This window comes from Malania oleifera, chromosome 3 (genome assembly GCF_029873635.1).
Source record: "Malania oleifera isolate guangnan ecotype guangnan chromosome 3, ASM2987363v1, whole genome shotgun sequence".
NCBI classification, from domain to species: Eukaryota; Viridiplantae; Streptophyta; class Magnoliopsida; order Santalales; family Ximeniaceae; genus Malania; species Malania oleifera.
The window spans coordinates 117,173,337-117,201,273 of record NC_080419.1 but is presented as its reverse complement, the minus strand read 5'-3'; the positions used below and the strand labels follow the sequence as shown (position 1 = coordinate 117,201,273).

At 34.7% G+C, this 27,937-nt stretch overlaps 1 protein-coding gene across 1 annotated transcript; it reads left to right on the top strand.

The window, feature by feature from the left end:
* The first annotated feature begins 1,092 nt into the window (after window positions 1-1,092).
* Window positions 1,093-27,734, top strand: LOC131150704 (aminopeptidase M1). The gene is made up of 19 exons (XM_058101590.1): window positions 1,093-1,419; window positions 1,513-1,658; window positions 10,449-10,551; window positions 11,496-11,682; window positions 11,774-11,867; window positions 12,030-12,183; window positions 12,351-12,455; window positions 12,542-12,658; window positions 12,762-12,875; window positions 15,003-15,185; window positions 15,321-15,639; window positions 15,714-15,835; window positions 15,916-16,013; window positions 17,086-17,263; window positions 17,349-17,463; window positions 17,548-17,615; window positions 17,720-17,794; window positions 27,163-27,240; window positions 27,363-27,734. Exons 1-19 carry the CDS (start codon window positions 1,204-1,206, stop codon window positions 27,546-27,548), a joined length of 2,658 nt encoding a protein of 885 aa, XP_057957573.1. The 5' UTR covers window positions 1,093-1,203; the 3' UTR covers window positions 27,549-27,734.
* The last annotated feature ends 203 nt before the right edge of the window (window positions 27,735-27,937 follow it).

Below are 27,937 nucleotides of genomic sequence, written 5' to 3'. Positions count from 1 at the left end.
AAAAAAAATTTAAAAATACCAAGCAACAAGATCAAGGCACCGCATAAGACTTATTTAGATATTACAGTGCTATCATTAAGCGCAACCCAATTGCACTGCCCATGTTTTCTTCAAAATAAGAAAGTTACATTATGTCCCTCGATAAACTCAAATAAGTAATTTCTAAAGAGTTTTGATTGATCTTATGTTTACCTCCTTGCAATGGAAGACATTTGGCACCAACCTTTGGTGTTTTTTCATTAATGAATAATGACACATTAACTTTGTTCTTTTATTTTTTATATGGATTTGAAGAAAAAGAAGAAGAAGAGCTTGGTATAATACTCTGTGATTGCAAACGAAGTTTGTCATTCTGATTTATTCAGTTGTACAATGATGGAAACTTGTAATTTTATTTGATAATAAGATTAATGGACAATCTTAAACCTTTTTTGTCTGTTTTGATCCTTTTAATAATTTCATTTTGACCTTAATATTGTTCATTATTATAAATTATATATGACTTTTGTAGTTTTTTATTTTGTATTTTTTTTTTCTCATACTCTTATTCTCAAAACAAAATGATAAAAATACATATATATTATTTTATTTTATTTCTCTTAATTAAATAAAAGAATGTGCAAAGAAATTAATTTATTATTGTTTTTGTTGTGAAATGAATGGTGGATGTCACTATCCCTATAAATGTCTTAAACACACTTGCCCCATCTCCAATCTCCCTCATGTTTCCCATGTAAATTCATCGGACAAACCTACTTGCCCTTTCAATTATAAAAGAATAATTAAATATATTACTTGCTCCTAATTAAGATAAGAAAGGGAGAAACTAAGAGTGTAGAGTGCAAAATACAGAGTACAAAATACTGAGCATAGAACGCAGAAAGAAAAGAACACACAGAAAATAAAGAAAAAAGAAAGTAAGAGAAAAAAGAAAAAGTAAGATATTTTGTAAGGTAAGAAGGTAAAATATTTTATAAATCGAATCACGATTCGTAAATCCGATCTCACTTCTTATTTATTTTTCTACTTAGTCTTGTCACTTTCTACTTTTTCCGTTTGTTTATTATTAATTCCTCTTTTATTTTATAATAGTTTTCTTTTTTGGCTAGTTTGTTTCATTTCTCTCTTATAAATTTCATTTTCCCTCACTCCACTCCTTCACCGAAAGGACTCCGTGAGCAACAGAGTAGCCCATAGACGGCGATGGAGCAGTTCAAAGGGCAGTCGCGTCTACCCAAATTCGCAGTCCCCAAACGCTACGACATCAAGCTGAAACCGGATCTCACCGCTTGCAGATTTTCCGGCATTGTCGCCGTCGACGTCGAAATTGTCGAAACCACCACCTTCCTTGTCCTGAATGCCGCCGAGCTTTCCGTTTCTCGATCTTCTCTCTCTTTTCAATCACGGGTCTCATCTCAGGTACTGCCTGATTTGAGTAATAATTCCCGATATGTATTTTTTTCTAGCTGCAGATCGGAATTGAGGTATTGTTGGCTCTTTGCTGGTGATCAGGTGTTCGAGCCTTTGGCGGTGCAGATGTTCGTAGAAGATGAGATTTTGGTGGCGGAGTTTGCTGAGGCTCTTCCGAGAGGGATGGGAGTTTTGAAGGTTGGCTATGAAGGAACCCTAAATGACAGAATGAAGGGATTTTATAGGAGGTTATCACTTTCTACTCTGCATCTAAATCACCTTCTTGCCCTCAAGCTTTCTCCTTCCAGTGTACCCTGATTTGATTTTTGTTGACATCTTCATTTTCTTTAGTTGAACTTTGTTCGACTGTTTGATGTTGCGGCTGAGCACTTCACATTGTGCGGCACCAGTGGACACACACTAGCATTAACTAGTGAGCCAAGTTAACTAAGGATACATCAATTGAGCACAGTTACAAATATCGAAAACAAAGTACACAACAAGGGTAAATAATCGTAAAGTAAACATGAGAGTCATTCGGTAAATAATGGAATAACATAATTGATCTTATTACACCTTCGTAGGCAACATATATTTATTGAAGGAGACAAATAGGTTAAACATATTTATAATTGTTAGTGGGTTACTAGTTAGTAAGTTTTACATTGGTTGATGAGCACTTACCCTGCTATATATGAGGAGATATCCTTATGATCAAGCAGGCATACTCCTTTTTTACTCTAGGCACTACTTAACTAGAAAGATAAATATTACCTACTATTTGCAAGGGGATCACTCATCAGATTGACACAAAACAAGAAGTCCAAGGCGTTGGAGACATTCTCCCTCACTTATGTGCTAGACTCCTTGTAAACTTCTTGAGCGTCGTCCACATGCTTTTTACTACATCTTTAAACCCCTTTCACTTTACTAAGAACTCCTAACTTTTGCTATCTTCTTGGTGATGTTAAGTCTCTATTTGCAAAGTTCTCTTTAGTTTCTTTTCTGTCGGCTTACTTAGTCTTCAGCTGTGCTCTTGTTGACTACTTGTGAAGTGTAGAGTGGCTTGAGGCAGCCAACATGAAAAATACCGGGCTCACTTTCATTTAAGTTGGAGGGCCAACATTCTAACATGCTTTTGAGAACTTAACCAGACTTGCCAGTCCAACACAATTCAACCCAAAGTGGCCATCTATCTATAATGGGTAAAGCAAGAAACTTGGAATTCGGTGCTGAGCCAGCCCTGTCAGCTTTATTTTTATTTTAAAAAAATATTTAGATGTTAAAAGTGTAAAAACCAAAGGGGCTAGGTGTGAAACTACAAAAATAAAAACACTCAAGGACCTAATCCTAAACCTGATTTTTCTCGCCATGGCTTCTTTTGAATATTTTCCCATGCTTAGTGGCTTTTCCAAACCAACATTAGCCAAGATGGGGATTGGTTTTCCATATTTGTGAAGTAGTCTTGTATCTTGACATTGAAACAACCAGTTTTCGATTGGATGGAGCGTAACAAGCATTGTCTCTTACATCGAAGGGCAATAGTCTTGGTTTGCCCACTTATTAATTTACTTATTAGCTTTTTACATGTAGGCTTGGGCAATCTCTATATTCAGTCTCCATTTTGTCGTGAAGACATATGGTTTTGGAGTTCTTCTATAAAGTTCATTGACTATGGGAGGTAACAATGACTATTCTATAACAAGATCGAAGGGACTTGTTGGTGGTTGAGCCGTTTTGGGCATTGAAACAAAACTGCACTAGGTTGAGTAACTGCACCAAATTCTTTTGGTTGGCATTGCTGAAATGGTGCAAGTACTTTTCTAGTAGCCTTTAGAGTGTGGTCTTCTTGAGGAAGAGGGTAGGTTTAGGACGGTCAATCTTAGAAATGAGTTAGACATCCTCCTTTTGAGAGAAGACATGAGTTGGTTTAAAAAATCTAGGGTGAAATGGGTTAGGGGGGGGGGGGATTGCAATTTAGGTTATTTACATAGGGTTGCAAATGGAAGGAGGAGGAAAAGTTACATCAATGTGTTGATTTTGGATTCCGGTCAGGTGGTGAGGGGTAAAGACTAGATAGGAGTAGAGATCACTAATTTCTATAAATCCCTTTTCTTGGAGGAAATCCTAGATAGACTGATGGTGGAAAGCCTTGATTGGTGTCCCATTAAGGAGAACTTTGCTCAGTGGTTGGAAAGGCCTTTTGAGGTTGAGGAAATTTAAAAAAAAAAAAAAACATTTGAAATGAGTGGAGACAAGGCCCTCAGCTCGGATGGTTTTTTAATGGCTTTCTTTCAAGAAAGTTAGGGTGTGTTAGAAGTAGATGTCCTCAATTTTGTTTGAAGAGTTTCATCTTCAGGGTGAATCCTAGCACCAATTTTACTTTTATCATCCTTATCCCTAAGAAGGAGGGAGCTTGAAAAGTTGTAGACTTTAGAAAGATTAGCCTTATCACTAGCCTTTACGAAATTCTATCTAATGTCCTTGATAGTAGATTCAAAATTGTCTTAGGGGAAATTATCAACTTGGCTCAATCCACTTTTATCCATGACAGACATCTTAGATGCAATTTTGGTGGCCAAAGAGGTGGTAGAGGATGCGAAGAGGAGAGGCAGAAAGGGATTGTTTTTAAAATAGACTTTGAGGAAGCCTATGGTAGGATCATTTGGGGTTTTTAAAATAAGGTGATGAGCAAAAAAGGCTTTGGGGATCTATGAAGAAAGTGGATTAAGGGTTGTTTCGCTTTGCCCTATTTGTCTATTATCGTCAATGGTCAAGCGAGAGATTGTTTCGAGGCTTCTAGAGCTCTTAGACAAGGGGATCCTTTATCCCTTTTCTTGTTCACCCTATCTGTTGATTCCTTTAGTAGGTTTGGGTGTGATTCGAGGCTTTTGTGTGAGGAGGGAGGAAATGGAGATTTCGGATCTTTAGTTTGTTGATGACACTATGCTTCTCCTTGAGGACAGTTTAGTGAAGTTCAAGAAAGCTATTTTGTTGCTCAAAATCTTTGGAAAGATCGTAGGTCTTAAGATGAACTTGTCCAAGAGTGATTTAGCTAGCATTAACATGGCTAGAGGACTATTTAGACTTTCAAATTGAGTTCAAGTTATGAATCTTTTCAATGGTCTCTTACTTATCTTGGCGTCCCTCTTGGAGATAATCCAAACTTAGAAGCATTCTCTGATCCTGGAAAAGGTGGCTAGGAGATTGGAGGGTTGGAATAGGGCTTTTTTTCCCTTGGGGTTGTGCCACTCTCATCAGTGCTTCTCTCTTGGATAATCGATTTATTATATCTCTTCATTTAGAGTTCCCTCGAGATTTGCCAAGTCCTTAGAGAGGTTGATTCGTAATTTCCTTTGGTTGTTCCCCAGGGAGGGTAGGCGCAAACGTCTTGTTAGCTGGGATTTGGTTTGCAAACCTAAGTTGGATGGTGGCTTGGGTATTGGGAATATGGCATCTAAGAGCATCTCTCTTATAGGTAAGTGGCTTTGGAGGGTCCCCTTTGGAAATTGAATCCCTTAGGCATGTGATAAAGAGTAAGTATAGTATCAAACGGAATAGGTGGGGGACGAGGAACAGGAACAGTACTTCTCATGCATGTTGCTGGAACTTTGTCTCTTAGGTAGCCAATCAGTTCTTAAAAAAAAAAGCACCGTGGCTTAAAAAAAATGAAAAAAGAAATGTGAAGAGATGAAAGAGCACCGTGGAAGGTGAAGAAGTGGATAGCACTTTGATTTTATTTATTTCTTTTAAAAGAAGAAAAACAGGGTGGAGAGCACCTTGGCTGAGAAAAAAAAAAAACAAAGTGAAATGTAAAGAGGTGGAGAGCACCTCCTTGTAAAAGAAGAGAGGAAAAAACAGAATAGAAAAAACAAAGGTGAATAGATGGAGAGCAGCTTTGTTTTGTTTTGTTTTTTTTTTTAAGAATGAAAATAAAGAAATGTGAAGTTGGGTTGTGTATTAATTTTTATTTTTGGCATAAAAAAGAAACTATTGTTAAAAAAATGAGAAACATAATACATGATTTAGAGGACAAAGAATTCTCCCAAGAGATCTAGAGTATAGAGAAGCAAAAATGCACCAAAGAAAAAACAATACGAGTATAAATTACAAAAGAACTACCTTCCAAGAGATATTGTTTTGATTTTCTCTTAGCCCAAGTGTCGGAAAAAGCCCAAAAGTCCAAATAGGCGCACCTGATGAAAGTTGGTATAATGGTCAGGTACAAAATGCTAAATAAGCCCATGTGAAAAAATATTGGCAGAATGCCAGGAACAAAAGGTTGAATAAGCCACACGAAGGCAGAATGGTTAGTTACAAAAGGCTGGCCCACCTGTGTAGCAGCCAGGTATAAAGGTCAAATAAGCCCACAGAAACTTTGCAAGAAGACCAAGTTCAACAAGCCAAATAGGCACTCTTGGAGAAAAGGCCAAAACAAGCCCAATTGGAAAATGGCCAAGTACCAAATCCCAAATAGGCCCACTTGGCAGAAATGCCAAGTACAATTGGTTAGATGGACTTATTTGGTTAAATGATCTAGAAGCCAAAATCAACCTTCGCAAATTGCCTCGGAGAGCAGGCAACCTCCCGAGGTGAAACTGTAGGAAATTGCCATGAAAGAGAAGGGTGCCTTAGTTAGAGGTGGCAACCTTGGCATAAGGCTTTGATGATCAGGTCTGTTGTTAAGGTAGAAGATGGCAACCTTGGGAAATGCCCATGAAAACGTAGGCCACCTCGGTCTAAAGATGCAAGTGACATGCAACATGGTAATCTTGGGAAATGCCCTTGATCGGCAGGTCTTTACCTTAGAAATACCTTAAACTCAAAGGCCACCACAGTCCTAGCATTCGAGAAACCAAAAATAAAAATACTATGAAAAGAAAAAAAAGAGAAAGAAAGAGCTCTCGGACTAATGTCTTAACAAGTATAGGAAGAGGGAAAATCTCATGAGTTAAGTCATAAGTAAATACCCTCACGCCAGCAAGTGCCTTTGGAGGGTCAGGAGTGGAGGACATCTTAGGGGTAAAAATGCACCATGCGAAGCCAAGAGCGAAAGTTGGGGGGGCGGGGGTCGTACGAAGACCAAAGGTCACCCCAAATAAAGGGGGAAATATAATTTCAAGGGAAGTAAAGTGGGTCATGGAGAGGTGTAACCCCTCATAATCCCCAATTAAAAATGGAGAGCATTTATACTAAGGGAATATCACCTATATAAAGGGTAGGCCAAGCCAAGGTTGAGGTGAAGGGGACTCTCTAGGATTCTTTGGGAGTGTCTAATACACTCATCTCTATCTACAATTGAATATACTCAACTCAGACTCTGACTTGAGTGTTGAAGAAGGCCTTTTGAGGCCATTTGGGGTCCCTCAAGTTTTTTTCTTTCTTGGTTGCAAATGGTTGCTATGGTTTGTGGATGTGGAGACTGGAGATCAGGGTTCATATTTTTGGCCTCAAGCATTCCTGCTCCCATTTGTAAAAGGTGGCTGGATTCCCAACCTAGGTAATCTCCTAAACTTTTGAAGTGACAAAAAAGATTCTAATTATATTTTAAAATCCAAAAATACCTAGTTATATTTTAAAATCATGAAATTCCATATTGATAAAATGACCTGCAAATTGTTAAATAACATAGCTTGACACACATATGCATCAACAACATATTTATTATTGTTGCTGTTGTTGTTATTGTTGTTGTTATTTTTATCATTATTATTATTTAAAAAAAATAGTTGCACTATTGGAAATTATCCTTTGAGTTATGTTGTAATTTATAGTGTCATTTTAATTATTGCTTTTTGATATTGTGTTTTCAATGAATTAGGTAAATTTTTTATTATTTTATTTTTATCAATTTTGTGCTAAAAAATACTATGTACAAGGAATTTTTTTTTGGGGAAGTATCACTTATTCAATTGTTTTATTATTATTCCCAGGAATAAACCAGCCCAAGAATCTATCACTAATATGCTTCTAAATCAAATGTGGGATTCTTATATTCTTGGGAATCTTGTAATCCTGAGAACCTTGTATTTCAAGTATCAAGATTCCTAGGTAGGAATCACAAAGCTGGGGGCCATCTTGGATGCAATAAACCAAATGCCACATCAATGAAGTAGAATAACTTATCTATCTCAGACATGTAGCTGATATCCATTGTTGTGGTGTGCTTAAGGTCTTATGGGTTGATCATGGGTTTTGTGTCCAAGGAAAAAACCCCTCTACATAAAAGAAGGGGTAAGGCTGTGGCACTGTGATAACCCTCCTCCTACCCTTGCAAAGTAGGGAGCCTTGTGACCTGAGGGGACGCCTTGGGTGCTTTCGCTTCCTCCCTGCCGGCACAAATTAAATTAAAGTATTGTTCCAGGTAGAAACAATGAAGATCCGTCCTTGGTAGAAATTATTCTTTCTTGTAAAGAACCCATTTTGGTACTAAGGGTGGGTTGATAACCCACAGCGGAAGGCTTCTACCCAATAAGGCGGATATCTCAGATCCTACTTGGATGAAACGGAAGATATTTTTGATAAATAGAAGTACTTCTTGTTCATTAACATCTCGAAAATATTCTGCCATAGTTATGGCAGTCAAACCAACTCTCATACGAGCTCCCGTTCTCCAACTACTACATCACGGGAACCACCACTCATTTTGATACCCTCCTAGAATTGGTAATGAGAGGGCCTTGTCGGTAAGCTTTGCCATCTTATGTTGTAAAGCTTCCTCTGTATCATGGAAATCTTTCAACAATTCATTAATGGAACCTTCTATTGCTTTAGTGAACACTCTAGTACGCCAACACATTGTATAAGTTGAGCCACCTTTATGGCCACATTGTTGACATTCTCAACTGAAGACTCTAGTGCATTGAGTCACTTTGTATTAGTGCATGATATGGATGCTTGACATAATCACACAATTCAAAGACAATCGAGCTACAAATCAATTAACTAAGCTCTCATACTGTCACAAGATAAACACTTCACGCTCTGTGAAGGACCGTATGACACTAGTTGTGTCACACAAGCTTTAATTGGTCGGTTAAGTTAACCAAAAATTCACCACATGAACCTATTCATAGGCATCGAACACAAAAGTATGCAATAAGCACTAAGGATCAAGTAAACATGAATGTCATATGGTAAACAATGGAGCAATGTAGCGATATTAATCTTATTACACCTTCACATGCAGCATGTGTTTAGCAAGAGAAGCAAGTAGGCTAAGCATGTTTACAATAGTTAGTGAGTTTTTCGATGATCACTGAACCAATAACTCTTAATAGAGCTTTTTATGTAAAAATCTCACTTTGGCAGAAGGAAACATCAGTATTACTTAAGGAATCATGCCTAAGGCACTACTCAACTTAAAAAGTAAGCCCCTTTTTGGGAGCACTTTAAAAAAATGCTTATAGCACTTATCACTTTAAATAAGCACTTGAATAAAAAAGTGGTGTTTGGTTTGAATTCTAATAAGTGCTTATTACAAAAGCGGGTATTGTACAATCACTTTTTAAAGTGGTTTTTAAGTGAATTTTGGGGAAGCTATCTCAAATTGCTTTTCCCCCCCCCCCACTAATAAGTGGGCACTGTAGAGAGGCGGTGGCTTGGCTGTAAATTATGACAATTTATGGGTAAGATGGTAATTTATTCTTTTCTTTCTCCCCGTCTCTCTTGATCACTCGTCGCTTTCCCTCTCATGCTCTCTCTGCGACAGCATTGCTACTCCATTGTTGCACCAATAGCTCTATCGTTGGCTTGAAGCCCAAAAATAGATCCAAATGGTTGTCCGCAAGGTTTGATTTGTAAGTTTTGTCACAAGTGGCTGAACATGGAGGAAAGTTCAGGGATTTGCTCTGGGAGGGGGTTTCATTTGCATAGAGGGGGGAGGGCATTTCTTTTGATTTCCATATTAGAGATTGGGGGAGTGGGGAAGTTCTCTTTATTTTCATATTTGCTGGAAGAGATCTTTTTGATTTTTAGATTTATCGAAGAGGGAAAAGATTTCACCATGGAAGGACATTTGAGAAAGCCCCTCTTTTCTTAAAGCATGAATTTTTCATTATTAAAAAAATATGAAACGAATAATATTTTAAATATAAATTACTAATAATATATTATTGTTAATCAAAAAATAAAAATGATGAATTATGTTAATTAGGAAAATACTAATTTAAAATATTAATTTAATTAATATTATTATCATTAACATAAACCAAAAATTATGTATTATTTATTATGTGTTATTAATGTATGCATTATACTAAGAACTTACAATAATATTAATAATATAGATATATATTGCACTTAAAAATATAAGTGGTTATCCAAATGCCACTTAAAAATCAGCACTTATTTTTAAATGCAACCATATACCACTTATGACTTTCAGCACTTTTTCAATTCAACACTTATTATCAACACTTGTTAAATTCAGCATTTTTTCTGAAAATCACTTCTGCATAAGTGGTTCCAAATGATCCTAATCGTACACTACTATTCACATGATGACTACCCACCAAATTTCCACAAGTGCCCATAGGCAAGCATAAGGCTTTCAACAAGCTTAGCTTGTGTCACTGGTACTTGTGGAAAAAAGTAAATAATTTAAAGTATCCAACTGTAAGCTTTTTGTTACTTGAGACTCCCAAAATCTAAACATTCCTGCAACTGAACTAATGCAGAGGCGTGGCTTAGCTGAGGTGTATTTTAGCAGCATGAATTATGACACTTACTGTTATTTTTACTCTCATTCCTCTTCCACCTAAATTTTTCTATGTAATTGAATATTGAGTTGCTTTTTTGTCTTTTGTGTGATGCACTGATTGGGTGCTTGTAAAATATAGAACAGTTGGGTGTTTTTGTTTTTCCAATAATATTCTTCTTTTCAATTCTTGGAGATGCAAGAACATAAGTACTTAATATTGTGGAATGTTTTATGGATGTATAATATAGCTGTTTTAGTTATTTTGATGCAAGCCTATAATTCCTGACTTGTTTAAATTTTTGGGAAACTTCGTTTAAGTTGGGATTATTTTGTTCAGTACCTATGAGCTTAATGGGGAGAAGAAGAACATGGCAGTAACACAGTTTGAACCAGTTGATGCCAGGCGGTGCTTTCCATGCTGGGATGAGCCAGCTGTTAAGGTTTTATGCCACCCTCCACCTTTCCCCTCCTTTTCCCCACCTTTCCTTTTGTTTTCCATATTAGAATCTTGCATCTTCCTTGTTAGGCTGTTTGCCTGAAGCTAAACCTTTGCTTCTTAAAACATTATGCAATGCACTTGTGGAGAAATAATGAATAAATTATTTTTTGTGGTTATAAAAATCTCTGAATTTTTTTTTTTTGTAAACTTCTAAAATTGAAAGCTTGTGAGTAAGCAAGGGTTACAAGCCAATTGGCAAGATATATGGTTGTCACTAATTTTCACATCATTATTGACACAACATTCTTTAAGAAAGAGATATCATACAGCTTTTCTTTCTTCTCTTTTTTATTATTGTCTTGAAATCTTTGGATGAAAAAAAAAAGGCGTCCAACTATATTTTAAAACTTAAAAGCTTGGGAGTAAGCAAGGGTTTAAGCCAACCTGAAAAAAAAATTTTTTTTCCAGCCCGTTGCAATTTTGCTCCCGCGTATGCAGGGTTCGGGAAATTAATTAAAAAACTTTCTTGAAGAAAGAAACATCATAAAACCTCTTTTTTTTTTGGTCTTGAAATCTCTGGTAAAAAAGATGTCTTTAATTATATAAATTGAAACTTAAAAGCTTGCAAGTAAGCAAGGGTTATAAGCCAACCTGCAATATATAATTTTCACTTTATTAATGAAACAACATTCTTGAAGAAAGAAACATCATAAAACCTCTTTTTTCTTCTTTATTTATCCTTTCTTACAGTATCAATTTAAAGAAAAGATGCATCAAGAAGTGCTATTTATTTCAGGTTGAGGAAATTCTATCCATTAACTATCACATGTGAAGTTAATATATTGTTTGCTATTGGTTTGTCACATAAGTCTGAAAGTTTGTGTTCAATTGATGGCAAATTAATGCTTTTGTTTGAGCTTTTATGAACTATCACTTGGTTTTTAGGCTACATTCAAGATCACAGTGGACGTGCCATCTGAACTCATAGCTCTTTCAAACATGCCAATAATTGAAGAAAAACTGGATGGTCAACTCAAGACGGTTTTCTTCCAAGAAACACCAATCATGTCTACGTATTTGGTGGCAGTTGTCATCGGTTTGTTTGATTATGTGGAAGATCATACATCTGATGGTACAATCATTCAGCACCTTCAATTTTTTTCTTTTTTTTAATGGTATCATAATCCTTGTTATTTCAAGATCTACTTTCTCATCCGCCTCAGGAATTAAAGTTCGGGTATATTGTCAAGTTGGTAAAGCAAATCAAGGGAAGTTTGCTTTGCAAGTTGCTGTCAAGACACTAGACCTGTACAAAAAGTATGTTTTATGATCTCGATTTGACTTTGAGTGACTGATTATTGATGACAATCTTTGTCAAAAACCAAACCTATATTTATGCTTACTGGTTATGTGGTCAGTATTTTTCCTATTTCAATGATTTTACCATGGTAAGCATTTCGTCATTTTGATGTTCTTCAGATATTTTGCTGTGCCATATGCACTACCGAAGTTGGATATGATAGCAATCCCTGATTTTGCTGCTGGGGCCATGGAGAATTATGGTTTAGTAACATACCGTGAAACAGCTTTGCTCTATGATGAGCAGCATTCTGCAGCTGCTAATAAGCAGAGGGTAATGTGCAAAAAATGATCTTACTCTCAGAATTCTGTTAAGTTCTTATAATGGCTTATGTTTTTTGTTTTGCTTTGTTCTGTTCTGTTGTTTTTTAATTCTTCCTTTTCCCTCTCTTTTTTGCATGTCCATAAGATGTCTAATCGTGTTAATTTGCTTTTGTTAAGGTTACAAATGTTGTAGCCCATGAATTGGCTCATCAGTGGTTTGGCAATCTTGTAACAATGGAATGGTGGACACATTTATGGCTGAATGAGGGATTTGCAACATGGGTATCTCACTGCAATTATCCATCTGTTTGTGGGACCATAATGCAATCTAAAATGATTAACCATGTGTAATTTATTTGTGCAATCAGGTTAGCTATTTGGCAACTGACAGCTTGTTTCCAGAATGGAAAATTTGGACTCAATTTCTTGATGAAAGTACTGAGGGCCTTCGGCTGGATGGGCTTTCAGAATCACATCCCATTGAGGTAAATAGTTGTGCTCAAAATTTATTAAATTTTTTGTTGCTATCTCAGCGGTTTAGTATTGTTGCTTGTCTGCAGACTTCATTTAAGCACATTTTCTTTCCAGGTGGAAATAAACCACGCTGCTGAGGTTGATGAAATATTTGATTCAATAAGTTATAGAAAAGGTGCATCTGTTATCCGGATGCTACAAAGCTATCTTGGTCCTGAAAGTTTTCAGGTACGTCATTTGGTTGGTTTTTTGTCGTTGCTCCTTGAATGATTATTGATTAATGAATGGTTTGGGTCTTAATTATTGAATCTAAATGTATTGCCCAGAATTGCTTTCTTTGTGTTTGCATCATACTAGAAGAATCACAGTGTTGTGAATTTTTGCTGTTTTGGCTTACTTTTAACATTAGAAACAGATCCCTGTCCACCCCTTAATTACTAATGGGATGAATGAAATGATATGATGATGCAAACTGAAAAACCTAATTCATGGTTTACGTTGCTATTTTTTTTGACATTCGCCAGTTAAAATGGAATGAAATTTGACTTGGTCTTTGGACTGGATTCTGCTTGATTGGCGTGAATTTTCCATTTATCTGAGATGAGAAAAATATGAAATTTCCAAGTATTCTCATCTGAGATGATCAGAAATTGCCAGGGCTTTTTCTTTTGTATCAATTATGTTATGTTTGTTGAAATGATGAAAATTTTGATACTGAATTTGTGTAAAACTTTTGTCAATTATGCCAATTCGGGCACATGATCCAAGCCTGATGACAAGAAAAAGAGAATAATAGTAAGGAGTGTTTGGAGGAGTTGCTACCGCATCCCCAAAAAAGATTTCACATTCTAAAAATTTTGTCAATTTCTTTGGAAAAGAAAATAAAAGCCATGTACCAAAACAATACTTCTACAAGTCAATAGAAATGAAATGAGAAGTACACACTTTGACTTAGACACTGTCAATGCTTCTCCCATCTCACTTTCAGGCACCTTATATGATTTCATTTGATTGTTTCCCTCTTCAGTGATTCAGTCTCCTCAAAACATAAAATTTGATGATTTTGTCCCTCCTTTCTGGAATTATCATCATTTCAAGTTGTCCATTTTTTAGGGGAAAAGAAAGTTTAAGGTCAAAATAGGGTGTATACATTAATGTGGAATTTCACATAATGACCTTTTTGCTTTCAAAATTTGCCTATTCCGTCCATCATATGGCCAGTGATTCCCCAATTAGAACCAAAGACGTCTATACTCTATAGCATGTAAAGCATTGCACCATAGTATTGGGTATTGAAATTTTTTTTTTGGATGGGTTGGAGAGGGCAGTGGTGGTGAAAGTAACTTACATTTAATTCATCTTGCATCATGGTGCATTGTGGTATGACTTAAGTGCCGAGATGTCAATATTTTTGCTAGCATGGCTTTCATCAAGGATTAAAATTTTGATTTTAATGGAAATTTTGAGGATCTCAATTTACAGAAATTTTGATTAAGATTTTGATTTTGATTTGGAGAAACACTAGGATTATATAGTAAATTGTGGAAACTATGAATGAAACTTTGCCAAATATTAAAATAGATTACTGTGAATAATTTAGAAACAAAATAAAAACCCTCAAGTTTTGCTTGTTTCTCTTAAAATTTAAAAATTTCCAAAATTTAGCCAAAATTTTGCAAGAAAAGAAATAGAATGTTGTTTTCGTTTCAAACCCTTCTGAAATCCAAAAATATTTGAGTCATTTGACTGTAATTTAATACTACGAATTTCATAAAGTATTTGTTTAATCCATGTTGTCTTTTCCTTTGAGATGGGAAGATGAAGAAAACTATCATTACTATGGTTCATTCACCACAAAATGCATAGTTCTCTTATTCAAGAATAACCTTGTTAGAAGAGGTTATGATCACATAATCTTTTGGCCTGAGGATAACTTTGCCAATAGTAATAATGGTAATTTTGTGTGTCTAGACAGTTAGTTTGATATAGAATTATGATAGTGAAGGTAGGACCGTAGGATATCAGCTAAACGACTTGGAGAGAATGGGAAGTATTCTTTTTAGGCAATTCATTTAATTTTTGTTTCTGAGATTACTTAGTTTGAGGATGAGCCTTGACTGTATTGGCAAGAGTGTTACATTCAAACCTGAATGTCATAGGTTCAAAATGTACATCATGCCCCAGATCCCCAATGGTGTGTGAGCCCAGTGCACTGGGTGTTGCAGATGCACAGACAATATTATTTAATCTCTTAATTTTGTTTCTTTCCTTTTCTCAAATTTCATTTTGTCTTAATTAAATGTGTTTAATTGAAAGCAAACCTGATTTGTTACCTGTGCATTGTGCATGAATTAGAGGGCCCTTGCTTCATACATAAAAAGATATGCTTGCTCGAATGCAAAGACAGAAGACTTATGGGCTGTCCTTGAGGAGGAATCTGGTGAACCTGTGAACAAGCTAATGAATTCATGGACGAAGCAGAAAGGCTACCCAGTTGTGTCTGTCAAGATCGAGGATCAAAAATTGAAGTTTGAGCAGGTTTTGCTTTTTGTTGATCAATTAAATTTAAAATAGTTACATTGCGTAACCTGAGTAACTAGTCAGCTGTTCTGTGTGAGTTTTCATTTTCATGAATTTAGGAGTAGGTTCTAACAAATATGTTATCAATGGCAGTCGCAATTCTTATCAAATGGTTCTGCTGGAGATGGACAGTGGATTGTACCAATAACTTTAAGTTGTGGCTCTTATGATGCTCGCCAGAATTTCTTGTTACAAACTAAGTCAGAAACTGTTGATATAAAGGAATTGCTAGGTTGTTCAATTACAGAGACAAGAGATGGAGGGAAAACTATTAAAACTGGTGCACTATGTGCTTGGATTAAACTTAATGTCGACCAAACAGGTTTCTACAGGGTGAAATATGATGACGATCTTGCAGCTAGGCTTAGATATGTGATAGAGAGCATGTACTTGTCTGCAACTGACAGATTTGGTAATTGGATGTCTTTATTTGTAGTCACTTTTATTTAGAAACGGTGCTCAATGTCAAGTTTTTGTTTTCTACAGGAATTTTGGACGATTCATTTGCCCTGTGTATGGCTCGTCAACTGCCTTTGACCTCTTTGCTTAAATTGATGGGTGCTTACAGGGAGGAACTTGATTATACAGTGCTTTCGAACTTGATTAGTGTAATATTCATCTCTATAGTCTTCATATATTTGACTCCACATGTGCCTTAGGTTTGTAATTCCTGTCTTTATTTCCACAGGTAAGTAATAAAGTTGCAAGGATTGCAGCAGATGCTACTCCTGATTTATTGGATTATATTAAACAGTTCTTTATGAGCCTTTTCCAATATCCTGCAGAGTAAGAATCTTTTGCATGTAAATTGATGGATTACATTAATCTCAGCCTTTATGGCAGTGTTAAACTGACCTTAAAGCCTTGAGCCTTAAAGCATTAAGGAGAAGTGCTGTCTGGTGTTCTTTTGGGGCCTGTTATTCTTGCTTATCTCATTCTCTCAAAGGGTGGCCTCTCCCTTTTTTGTCCGCCTTGTAATGTTGGCTTACTATTAGAAGTCAAAGCATGGAGTTTTCACACTTCTAACATTATTCCTTTTTGTTGAGTTTTAGGAAATCTTTACACATCCCAGTTAAACAATGTAAGGGTGGTATAATGGTATTGGTAAAACAAACTTTGTGGTGTTCATAGGACAGCTTAATCACACCTTGTCAAAAAATGGTTTTTAAAGGACCTTCACCAGCTTTTTAGATCCTCCTGGACTTTTTAGATGGCCCCTTGTAAGTAAAGCTTACTTTTGGATTACCCCTTCCTCCCATTACAATCAAGCTTGCAAAATATTGGGTTATTTGGAGATCTAGAGTTGTATCACATAGCTTTCCAAATTAGAGTTTTGCTTTGTTCTTTTGACTACAAACATAAATATATGGATTGGATGTGGCTATGAATACATATTAACTTGATATGGCTTGAATGAAGGGCACTAGTAAGGTTATGTGTTCCATTAGTGGGCTAGTTGAAAGTTGAAACATATGTTTCACGAAATATTATTGATGGATGTACAGCTGCAAGCTTTACATATTATGAAATTTTTCTACAGATACATATTTGGTGAATGAACTATGATCCTAGTTAGTATAGTATGAAAGGGTAAGTCTTCAACACAAAGGTAATGATTTTTTTTAAAAATGATGTTGGACTTCTACTGGATGTGAACTGTAGGGGTATATCCATCAGAAAGTTTACTCAAAGGGGTAGTTGCTCTCAGATGTCCAAAAGCAAGATTAGTTCCTGCCAATTTGTTTTTAAAATTCTAACATATTATATAATTTTGGAAGTCTTATTTTTAAAATTCTAATATATTATATAATTCTTGAAGTTGTATTTTTAGGTGTTAACTTTATTTTTCTTTAAACAGGAAACTTGGTTGGGATCCTGTACAAGGTGAGGGTCACTTAGATGCCATGTTGAGAGGAGAGCTTTTGACTGCCCTCATTATGTTTGGCCATGGTGCAACACAAGATGAAGCAAGTAGGCGTTTTTATGCATTTTTAGAAGACAGAAATGCACCCTTGCTCCCTCCAGATTTGAGAAAGGTTGATGAAATGGAAAGGGTAAACTTAATTCTTTTTTACTTTCTGCTACAACCCAATTAAATTGCCTCCTGTACTATTACTGCAGGCAGCATATGTAGCTGTAATGCGGAATGTTAGCACATCAAACAGAACTGGCTATGAGGCTCTTCTGAGGGTTTATAGAGAGACTGATCTGAGCCAGGAAAAAACTCGCATTCTAAGTAAGAGCAGTTTATTTCAAGAAAAATAATGCAAAATATTCAATTCTATTTTTTGACATTGGTTATCTTCTGACATTTTTTTAGGTTCCTTAGCATCTTGTCGGGATCCTGACATTATCCTTGAAGTTCTCAACTTTTTGTTGTCCTCTGAGGTATCTTAAGTCTTCACTCGTTAGGGTTAAAATTTTTCATTTGACTTGATGAGCCATAATCTCTTAATGCTTGAATATGCTGATTTCATTTCTTACTCATTTAGGTTCGAAGTCAAGATGCAGTTATTGGACTTGCTGTTAGTATGGAAGGACGAGAGATAGCTTGGACATGGCTGAAGGTATTCTTCAACCAGATACTATGGATGAAAATGCCGATTTTTTTTGCATGCATATGTTGTCAATTTCCTGATCATCCTCGAATGGCTAGAAAAATAGTGTCTATAATGGAGCATGGATGGAAGGAGAAATTTTTTTATTTTTTGGGGGAGTAGGGGTTGAGGTGGGGTGGGGGTTCAATGGAAGAAAAGAAGAGGATGTAGTGGTATATTTGCTTGAGAGGTTAGAATTTTGGATGAAGGACAGCAACACAAGTAGAGTACATGGGTTATGGATAAATCTAAGTAGATAAGAGTTGCTGAGGAAGTGCAGAGAGGAGAAAAAAGGGGTTGGGGTTCTCAGCTAGGCTGGTGAAAGTTTGTACCATCCTGCTAGTAGCAGATTACTGAGAATAAGATTTTTGTGGGTTGGTTGTCTTTCTTTTTTTTAGGGGGTGGGAGCAGGGAGCTTTTGATTATAGAGGAGGGGCTTGGGGCATTTCGCCTTTGTGAGGAGGATATATGGATTTAGCTGAGGTAGGGAAGTTAAAGTTGGTGTATTGGTCGTCTCATAATTCACATTAACTATAACTACCCAAGGACTCTGTGCTATGTATGGGGATAACTAGCACATGTATCAAATAAATATAAAGTTTAAAACAATAAAAATACAATTTTAATAATTGTGTTAAATTTTATTGAATTTAATTACATAAAATTTGAAGTGTACTACACTGTAACTCCATATTGTAGTCCTAATTGATTTTTCATGCCTTTATTGAATTGGTATGAACATTCTAAATGAAACATTTTTGTTGAGGAATGCTTTAAATAGTGTGTGTGAAATTTTAATGTAGGAAAAATATTTTTATTAGTAAAAGCAGATCATTATTCATAATAATCATCTTTTTAGTCAATTCTTACTCTGCTTCATCGAAGAATTTAAAAAAAATCTATATGTCCTCTCATAACATATAAGTGCCTTTATTCCACGCATATATATATATATATATATATATATACACATAAGCATACCTTTTACCCCTGCGGAATGAAATTGAAGCAGAAAAAGAATCAAGGGAGGAATAAAATTGCTTTTGAAATGCAATTACTTTGTTTGGTTAGTAACATGGAATGACTATAGGAATCCAATTTCAAATTCTTTCAAACATTTGATATTCTTCAATAACTCCTATAATGAAATGGAAAATAAACCATTTTTTTTAAATAAAAACTCCTAATACATAATTATTTAATTGTGTTATTATTTTTATTTTATAATAGTGATTTTCATTTGTGTTATTCTTGTCTATTATTGTTGTTATTATTTTTTTTTTGTTTTTTATACTAATTATCATCTTAAATAATAATGATAATTATTTTTTATTCTTATTATTATTGTTCTTTTTGTTATTACTATTTTTAAAGTAATAAATATTATTGCCATTGTAATTATTTTTAGTTGTTAATTTTATTATTTTATAATAGTTATCCTAAATTAATAATCATTATTTTTATTTTATATTATTCTTATTCTTTTAATAATAAATATTATTGTCATTGTAATTATTATTAGTTATTATTATTTTACTATTTTTATAATAATTATTGTCCTTAAAATGATAATTATTATTTTTGCATTCTTGTATTATTATTTTAATTGTAATAAATATATTTTTAGTTGTTATTATTGTTATTGTATATATTACTAGTTTTTGTTTTTATAATAATATTATTTGTTATTGTTTTTGTTTGATTATTATTTTTTATTATTTTCATAACGGTGATTATTATTAGTGCAATTATTATTTTTTGTTGTTGTTATTACTATTTTTAATTATTTTTATAATAATTATTATCCTCAAAATAATATTTATTATTTTTGATTTTTTTTGTTATTATTGTTCTTTTTGTTATTATTATTTTGCTATAATAAATATTATTTTTATTGTAAATATTGTTAGTTATTATTTTTATTATTTTTGTAATAGTTATTATCCTTAAAATAATAATAATTTTAAATTTGGCATTTATTATTATTAATAATGTTCTTCCTGCTATTATTATTTTTATAATAATAATAATTATTGTTATTGCAAGTATTATTAGTTATTGTTTTTAATATAGTAGTAATAATAATTAGTAGTTTTAGTATTTGTTCTTGTTTTTGGAGTTTTTTATTATAAAATGAGTTTGATTCCAAGGAATGAAGATTGATCCCAGCCCATTTGGACTGGAATCACAATTCCTCATTTGCAAGAATTGTATTACGGCCAGAATATGATTCTGCTCTTGATTATGCAAACCAAATGCAAGAATGCGATTCTATTCTTGAAATTTGATTCCATTCTAGGGATTGGAGCATGTGTTGTCGTAGGATCCCATTCTAACAAATTGGCCTGTTCCACATTCAGGTAATGTTGATTAAAAACATACCCATAAAAACCAAAAAAAAATTAGAATAATATGAATCTCCAAATCATGCAATTAAAAATCATTTAATCTTTAAAAAACTCATCAACTAACATTAGCATGGTTGAATTTATGTTGGAGGTTAGAAGACTTTATTTAAATTCAATTAGTCTATAATTAGTTTCCTTTTCAACTAGCCTTGAATTATGTAGGTCCATAAAATTTAAGTCTAAATTTTGCTTTATTTATGTATTTTTTTTTGATTTAGCAAGCATGTGTTGGTAAATGATTGTTCAACAGTCATTTAAATTTAAGTAAGCTTATTATTTTTTTCTCATCATGTTCTAGATAGAAGAAGTTTGAGATATTTTTAAATCATTATTTTCCTCTAAAAATAAAAATGATATTATTTGATTTTTCATACCAAAGCATTTTCAAAAGCTTTGTTTTGCATTGTAACAAATTATGTAAGATGCCCATGCTGCTCAATTTTTTTGAGAAGATTTCTTTTTCAAGATTGAAATTAGTTTGTTTAAAAGTGATTTGGCTGGAATTAATTTGAGCAGTAGGGAGTTGGAGGGCTTTAGACTTTTGCAGGTTGCGATTTGTTGTCTTGGCTCATATTATATATTGGCCTCCTCTTGGGGGTAATCCTTTGTCTACCACTTTCTAGGTTCTGGTGCTTGAGAGGGTAGGAAAGATACTTGAAAGGGTGGAAGAAGGCTTAGATGTCCTTGGGTGGTAGGGTTACTCTTATCATTGCTTGTCTCTCAAATATTCCTGTTTACCATCTTTCTCTTTTAAAATTCCTACGTAAGTAGCCGGGAGTTTAGAGAAGCTTATGAGAGATTTTTTGTGTTAGGTATTAGGAAAGATAAGAAGGATCATCTAGTTAGTTGGGTGGTGGTTAAGAGAACAAAAATCAGAGGGAGGGTTGGGCATCGGTAGTTTGGTTTCTAAAGTATCTCCTTGATAGGCAAATGGTTATGGATATTCCCTTTAGAGTCTGATTCTTTGTGGCACAAAATAATAAAGAGGAATGGGAGGGATATTAAGGGAGTGGCTTTGGTTCTCATGCATGCCCTTGAAAATTTGTTTCACAGGTTTTTGGTTATTTCTTTCCTCACTCGTTTTTCTATTAGTGTTGGGGATGGGTTCATTTTTGGGAAGATATTTGGGTGGGTTCTTCTGTTTAAGATTTGAGCTTTTATATGGACTTTGGCCCTTAACAGGGTTAATACAAATAACTTGCTTCATATTAGGAGGCCTTATAAAGCTCTCAGTCCTGATGTTGGTCTGATGTGTGGGAGGGAGAGGAAGACTAATTCTCATTTATTTTTGCACTGTGAGGTGGTGAGAGTGTTGTGGAATAATTTGTTTTCCCACTGTGGTAAGGATTGGGTGGCTTCGAGGGTTGTTTATGATATCATATCGAAAGGTGGTAGACTCACTCTCATCAAAAGCACCTTGACAAATCTCCTTGTTACTTCATGTCTCTCCTTTTTGACTTCAGTTGCCAAGAGACTTGAAGGGATTCAAAGAAGTTTTCTTTGGGGGAGCTTTGGGGATGAATTTAAATTTCACCTTGTCAAATGGGGCATGGTGTAACAACCCTTTCATTTAGGAGGCTTTGGTTTGAAGTCCCTCCATATTTTCAGTAAAGCCCTGTTAGGGAAATGGTTATGGAGATTCGTGATTGAGAAAGACCACCTTTAGTGGGGAATCATTGCTGTGAAATTCGGGCTCGAACATAACAAATGGATCTCCCAAGCTAATAGAGGACCATATGGTGTAGGGGCGTGGAATTTCATCAGAAAAGGCTGGATGATTTTGCTTCTTGTATCAGGTTTCAAGTGGGGAGTGGGGACAACATTTATTTTTGGCATGACTTGTGCAATCAAGAAGTTCTTAGTGTCTTATTTCCAGCCATCTATAACTTGGCATGTGATAAAAATGCCCGTGTCGGTCAACACCTTCAACCCTCAGATCAGGGGCTCTTTTGGAACATCTGCCCCCTTAGAAATGTGGATGATTGGGTACGTCTTCTTTACAGCTTCCAACACCATAATAACACTGATTTTCCTATTTGGACCTTAGATGTGAAGGGGGCCTACTGTTAGATCCTTATAGAAGAAGCTATTCCCTTTGGAGTCAAACAACTTTATTTCCCTTGGACTCAGATTTGGAAGACAGTGGCCCCCACACAAGTTGCCTTCCTTGCATGGGAGGCAACCATGGTAAGATTTTAACTATGGATAATTTGCAAAGAAGGGGTCTGTAAGTTGCCAGCAGATGTCCCGTTTGCATGTGATGCAGAATCAGTTGAGCAAATCCTCCTCCATTGCACTTGGACAAGAATCTCTGGAATATGGTGCTGGCTCTAATCGGACAAAGTTGGGTAATCACTAACTCTGTGGGAGGGGAACTCTGGGCCTGGAAAGGGATTCAGACAACAAAGGATAAGAGAGGCTATGCTTCTCATTCCCTAGGAATTTTCTGGTGCATCTGGAAAGAGAGGAATAAGTGAGTGTTCAAAAATTCAACCTCAACAATCCGAAGCATCAAAGAACACTGGTTTACTGCAATAAATAGCTGACATAGTAGGACTGTCATTAATCATAATGATGTCATCTTTGATTTGTGTGACACCCTTTAGGGTGCTTGATTTAGTGTACCATCGGCTGGCATCCCCTTGATGCCTCTTCAATAAAGTTTCCTTTACTTATTAAAAAAAAAACAGTTCTGGGGCTTTGGAAGGTAGGGGAAAAAGAAAAGGTTTTGGATTTGTGTTGTTTTTGTTATTTTGTGGACTCTTTGGCTTGAAAGGAATGCCAGGATATTTAGAGACCAGATGATTCCCACACATTTGATTTGGGAGAAAGCTACATTATTGGCTTCCTGTTGGGCTCACTCTTTTGGGGTTTTTAAGAGCATTCACTGTCTAATATCTAGAGGGATTAGAAGGCAGCATTGATGTAAATTCTTTAATTCCTTTTTCCTTTTGTTTTAGCAGAGGAGGATGTCTTGTCCTATTTTTTGCTATAATTTTTTTTTTCTCTTCTTTGCATTAATTAAGTTTTGTTGTCTAAAAAAATTATTCATTTCTAATTTTTATTTATTTTTTCTTAATTTATAATAAAAAAAGATGTAATACATAGAATTGAAGTTAGGTACAACATACAAGTGCTTCTGGTGTGTTGTGTGACCACATAATATCCTTAAAATTAAAAGGAAAGTTTTATAGGGAAGCTATAAGAAGGAATATGGATCAGAATGTTGGGCAACTTAGAGGCAACATATCCAAAAAGTAAATGTTGTTGAAATGAGAATGCTAAAGTGGATAAGTGATATAACATTAAAAGATATATTAGGGATTAGGCATAGTTGTTGTAGAAGATAAGGGTCGGGCGGTTTGTTTGTGTATTTGCAACATACGCCAAATATTGTACCAGTGAGGAGGAGTTAGATGGCAGGAGGAGTGTAAGGATATACCTAAAATAACTTGGAATGAGATGGTAAGGATTTATTAACTCTCAAATTGTGGGAAGAAATTGTTCACAATCCTATAAATTGGTGGAAAAGGATTCATTTGCCAACCCCACCTAGTAGTTCTTGTTGGCTTTTAGTTTTTGTCATTGTTTACTTCTTTCAATAATAATAAAAAATTGTATTAAGGGGAAGGGATTACAACCAAGAGGACAAGAAATCCTCAATAACAGAAGAAAAATAATGGACAATTATTAAAAAAAATTAGTTAAGAAAGCCTCTCTTTGAAATAATTCACCGAATTTGTTTGCTAATTCCTAACCTTCTTTTAAAAAATTTAATTTTTAAATTCACATCCAAATGAACTCATCTTATCCAATATTTGTTGAGCTTCTAAGTCCTTCCTGCTTATCTCCTCCACACGAGTACGCAAAATTGCAATTGTGACGGTTTTGGGTTCTCGATACCACTACACTGCTAAATTGGTGGAAATAAAAAAACACTGTTATAGGAGCTGTTATAGACTACTATCATTACATAACTGCTACTACATAACCACTATAGGATTGTTACAGCAAAACAAATATTTTTTATTTTTTTATTACTTTTTCTTATCATTTTTCTCATTTTCCATTTCAAAAGTCATTCTCGATAAGTTATGTGAAGTTTTTTGGGGGGGGGGGGGGAAGGTTATAATGAGGATGATAATGATACAAAAGTTAACTTAATTTTTCTAATATTCACAAAAGATGCATAAATTAACAGTTTGATATGAATACTATTTTGTTAAAAAATTTAATGGTTATATCATGATTTTAAAGCTTATATACTATATAAGTTGCTCTAAATTTAGTAGATTTTTATCACTCATAAAATAATTGAACTTGTTTAATTTATTGTATTATTTGTATGTCTTATGTGCCTAATTAATAGACTAATGGACTGTAATGTATTTTGTTTCATTAATTGAATAATCAAACATATGATTAAAAAAGTGAAAAAAATATGAATTTTCTGTCAAGTCAATAGCAGTTTAAATCCAAAAAGTGAAAGCTGCCGTGAGAATGCTTAGATGAATGAATGGTATAACATTGAAAGATAATTAAAAGATGAACATGCAGTAAGTAAGGCGTAGCTCCTAGGGGTGAGCAAATGGTCGGTTCGGCGCCAAATTTGGGTAATTAACCGAATTAATTGAAAAATTTGGTTAAATAATGTTAACCGATTTTAACCAATTTTAACCGAATTTATTCAATTATACATTAAATAAAAATTTCAGAACTAATTTATTTTAATAATTGTGTCAATGCATTTACTCTATCACATAGGCTTATTTATTTTGAGGTGCAATAATTTTTATTTATTTATTTATTCTAGGTCTTCTCAAATAAAGTGGAAATAAAAAAGAAGGCGATGTTTTTGTTATTATTGAAACGTTGAAAATAAAAAAGATGAAAAAATTTTCGCTGAAAAAATTTATTGTCGGCGTCGTCATCCCCTTCACCTTCGACGACAACATTAATTTCCACAAGGTTTATCCATGTTCATAATAAAAAACAATAATATTCATAATTTATACTTAAAATTTAATTAATTAATAATTCGGTTAATCGGTTAACCGAATTATTTTTTTTTGTTAACCGAACTGAAACCGATTAACCGAATTTTTGTAAAATCCCAATCGAACCGACCGAACCAAGTTTTTTACCCGAACCGAACCGACTAATTTCGGTCGGTTAATTCGGTATTCACCGAATTATGCTCACCCCTAGTAACTCCTGTAAAAGATAAGATAAGAGAGGGACGACTTAAATGATTTGGACACTTGCAACATAGGCCACATAGCGTGCCAGTGAGGAAGAGTGAGTTAGTTGTTGTGAAGGGTAGTATGAGGGATAGGGGTAGACCTAAAATAACTTAGAATGAGATAGGATTTAATAGTCCTGAATTTGTCAAAAGAAATTGTTCATGATCGTATAAATTGGCGGAAAAGGATTCATGTAGCCAACCCCACCTAGTGGAACTTAAGGCTTGGTTTTGTTGTCGTCAATGGTAGTTTAAAATCAATGAAAAATTTAGTATCATTACTAAACAAAATTAGCAAGTTGAGCTAAGGTAATTTTTGTTGGATAACAAGCTCGCTGTAACTGGCACGCTCTGGTGCAAGGCAGGAGTTCGGTCTGGATTTATTAATAACATTAAAAAAATTCTATGGATTTTAGACTCAGGCTGAATCTTGAATAAGGATGTATAGATTGATTTATAAACTCAACTATGTGCGGTATTAAAGTAAAAAATATAAAAAATTTAAAGTCGAACTCATTAAGAGCAGAATATTCAAAGAACATAAAGAAATTCAATTCTAACATTAAGAAAGATCATCTTTCTTGGATCATATATAAAGCTAATCCAAAAACCTAAAGAAAAAGCTTGAAAGCTCATCTTGCCGGTGCAAAGATGTTATCCACGAGTTTCAAAACATTTTTGGTGAGGGGTGCATATGGTCTTGCAAATTTCATGTTATTTGTGAGAAACATCCTGAGTTGTGTCGTGGGGCTTCAGTTGCCAGTGGAATGTGGAGAGGAGGGAGAGTTTGACGGAGAGGTTTTTGTCCTTAATTTACAGTTGGTGGAGACCCTCCACAACCGCATGCAGTGTATTCGATGGAGCAAATTAGATTTATTGTTAAATGGAAATGATGCATTCAGAAGTTGAAAAACAGAGGAGAAAATTAAAAGGAATGGAAATATAGGAAATAAAAATTAGTGGAGAGGATAAAAGATATTTAGGTAAATTCAAAATAATAATGGGAAAAAATTGGGGGGAGCTCAATTTAGAACCATGGAAATAATGGCTTCTCAAAGTTGAGGAAAAGCAAAAAAGGGAAAGAAAGGATGTTAATTTACCATGAACTCTTGTTACTTCCTATCACAGATGAATTCGTAGAACTCCTTGCTTTGAGAGTTAATTTCATTTCTTATCTTGAAATATATTCAGCAATTTACACAAGCATATTTTAATGCTAAATTTATTGCCTGGGAAAAAATAAAAAAAAATAAATAAAGAAACTGAATTTGTTGGAATTGCAAAATGAGAACTCAAGATGCCGCTTACTATTTTAATCATTGTTGCTCTTCACTAGGCTAAATAGTGTTGGTGTAATTAGGAGGTCAAAACAGAGAATAGGTGTTCCCCAACGTGTGTTCTGAAAACTTAACAATAGTGCATAGTTTTTGCGGCTTTTGGTGTGTATTTATTTATATTCATTCTTCTAGTATGTCTATCCTATTATTCCTATGACATACTATAGGATGGAATTCTTTGATAACATATATTGCACTTGCTCTCTGTTAGGGAACTCTTCCATGGTGTTGTATAACCATCATGGTTTCTATTTACAGACAAGTTTTTCTTTGAATGGAAAGAATATAAGTGAGTGACAATATATGCTTTTAATTGTTCTGTAATTATTTTATTTAATGACTGGGAAACAGGATAACTGGGATCGTATTGCAAAAATGTATGGGTCAGGGTTTCTACTTACCCGCTTTGTTGGCGCAATTGTCTCACCAGTATGACCTCTCTCTCTCTCTCTACCTTCCACATGCACTGATGTTCCTTCCCAAAAACAGAGTATGTGCCTAAGTTGGCATCTAGGAATCTATGCTAATGTTGCAAATGTCTTTTTCGCCAGTTTTCTTCTCAAGAGAAAGCAAACGAGGTAGAGGAGTTCTTTGTGAACCGGGACAAAACTGCCATTGCCAGGACCTTGAAGCAAAGCATTGAGCGTGTTAACATCAATGCTAACTGGATTCAGAGCATTCAGAAGGAGGCTAACCTCGCAGATGTGGTAAAAGAGTTGGTGCACAAGAAATTCTAGGGAAAGTTTTGGTGTTAAATACCCAAAAATATCAAACCGACCAAAACAGGAACTTAATAAACGTGCAACATTTGCAGCCATCATGTTCTTATCATGTGCATTTTGGTGATATTGGAGTGGCTTCTTTTTTTATAACAAAGTGTTCTATTCTGAGTACCATGCTGGTAATTGATGCATTTTTACTTATACACTTGCCTTTGCAATCTCAGAATGCCACACGAATTTACATTTTCATTTAAATTTACCGTTAAATTTGATATTTGAAATTTAATGTAGTGTATGCCATGATCTCACCTTTTGTTAGCTCAGAGCATGATTCTATGCAATGTTTGGGTTGCGGAATGGAATGGTGGGGAGGGAAATGAATAAATATTTCAATGTAAAACATA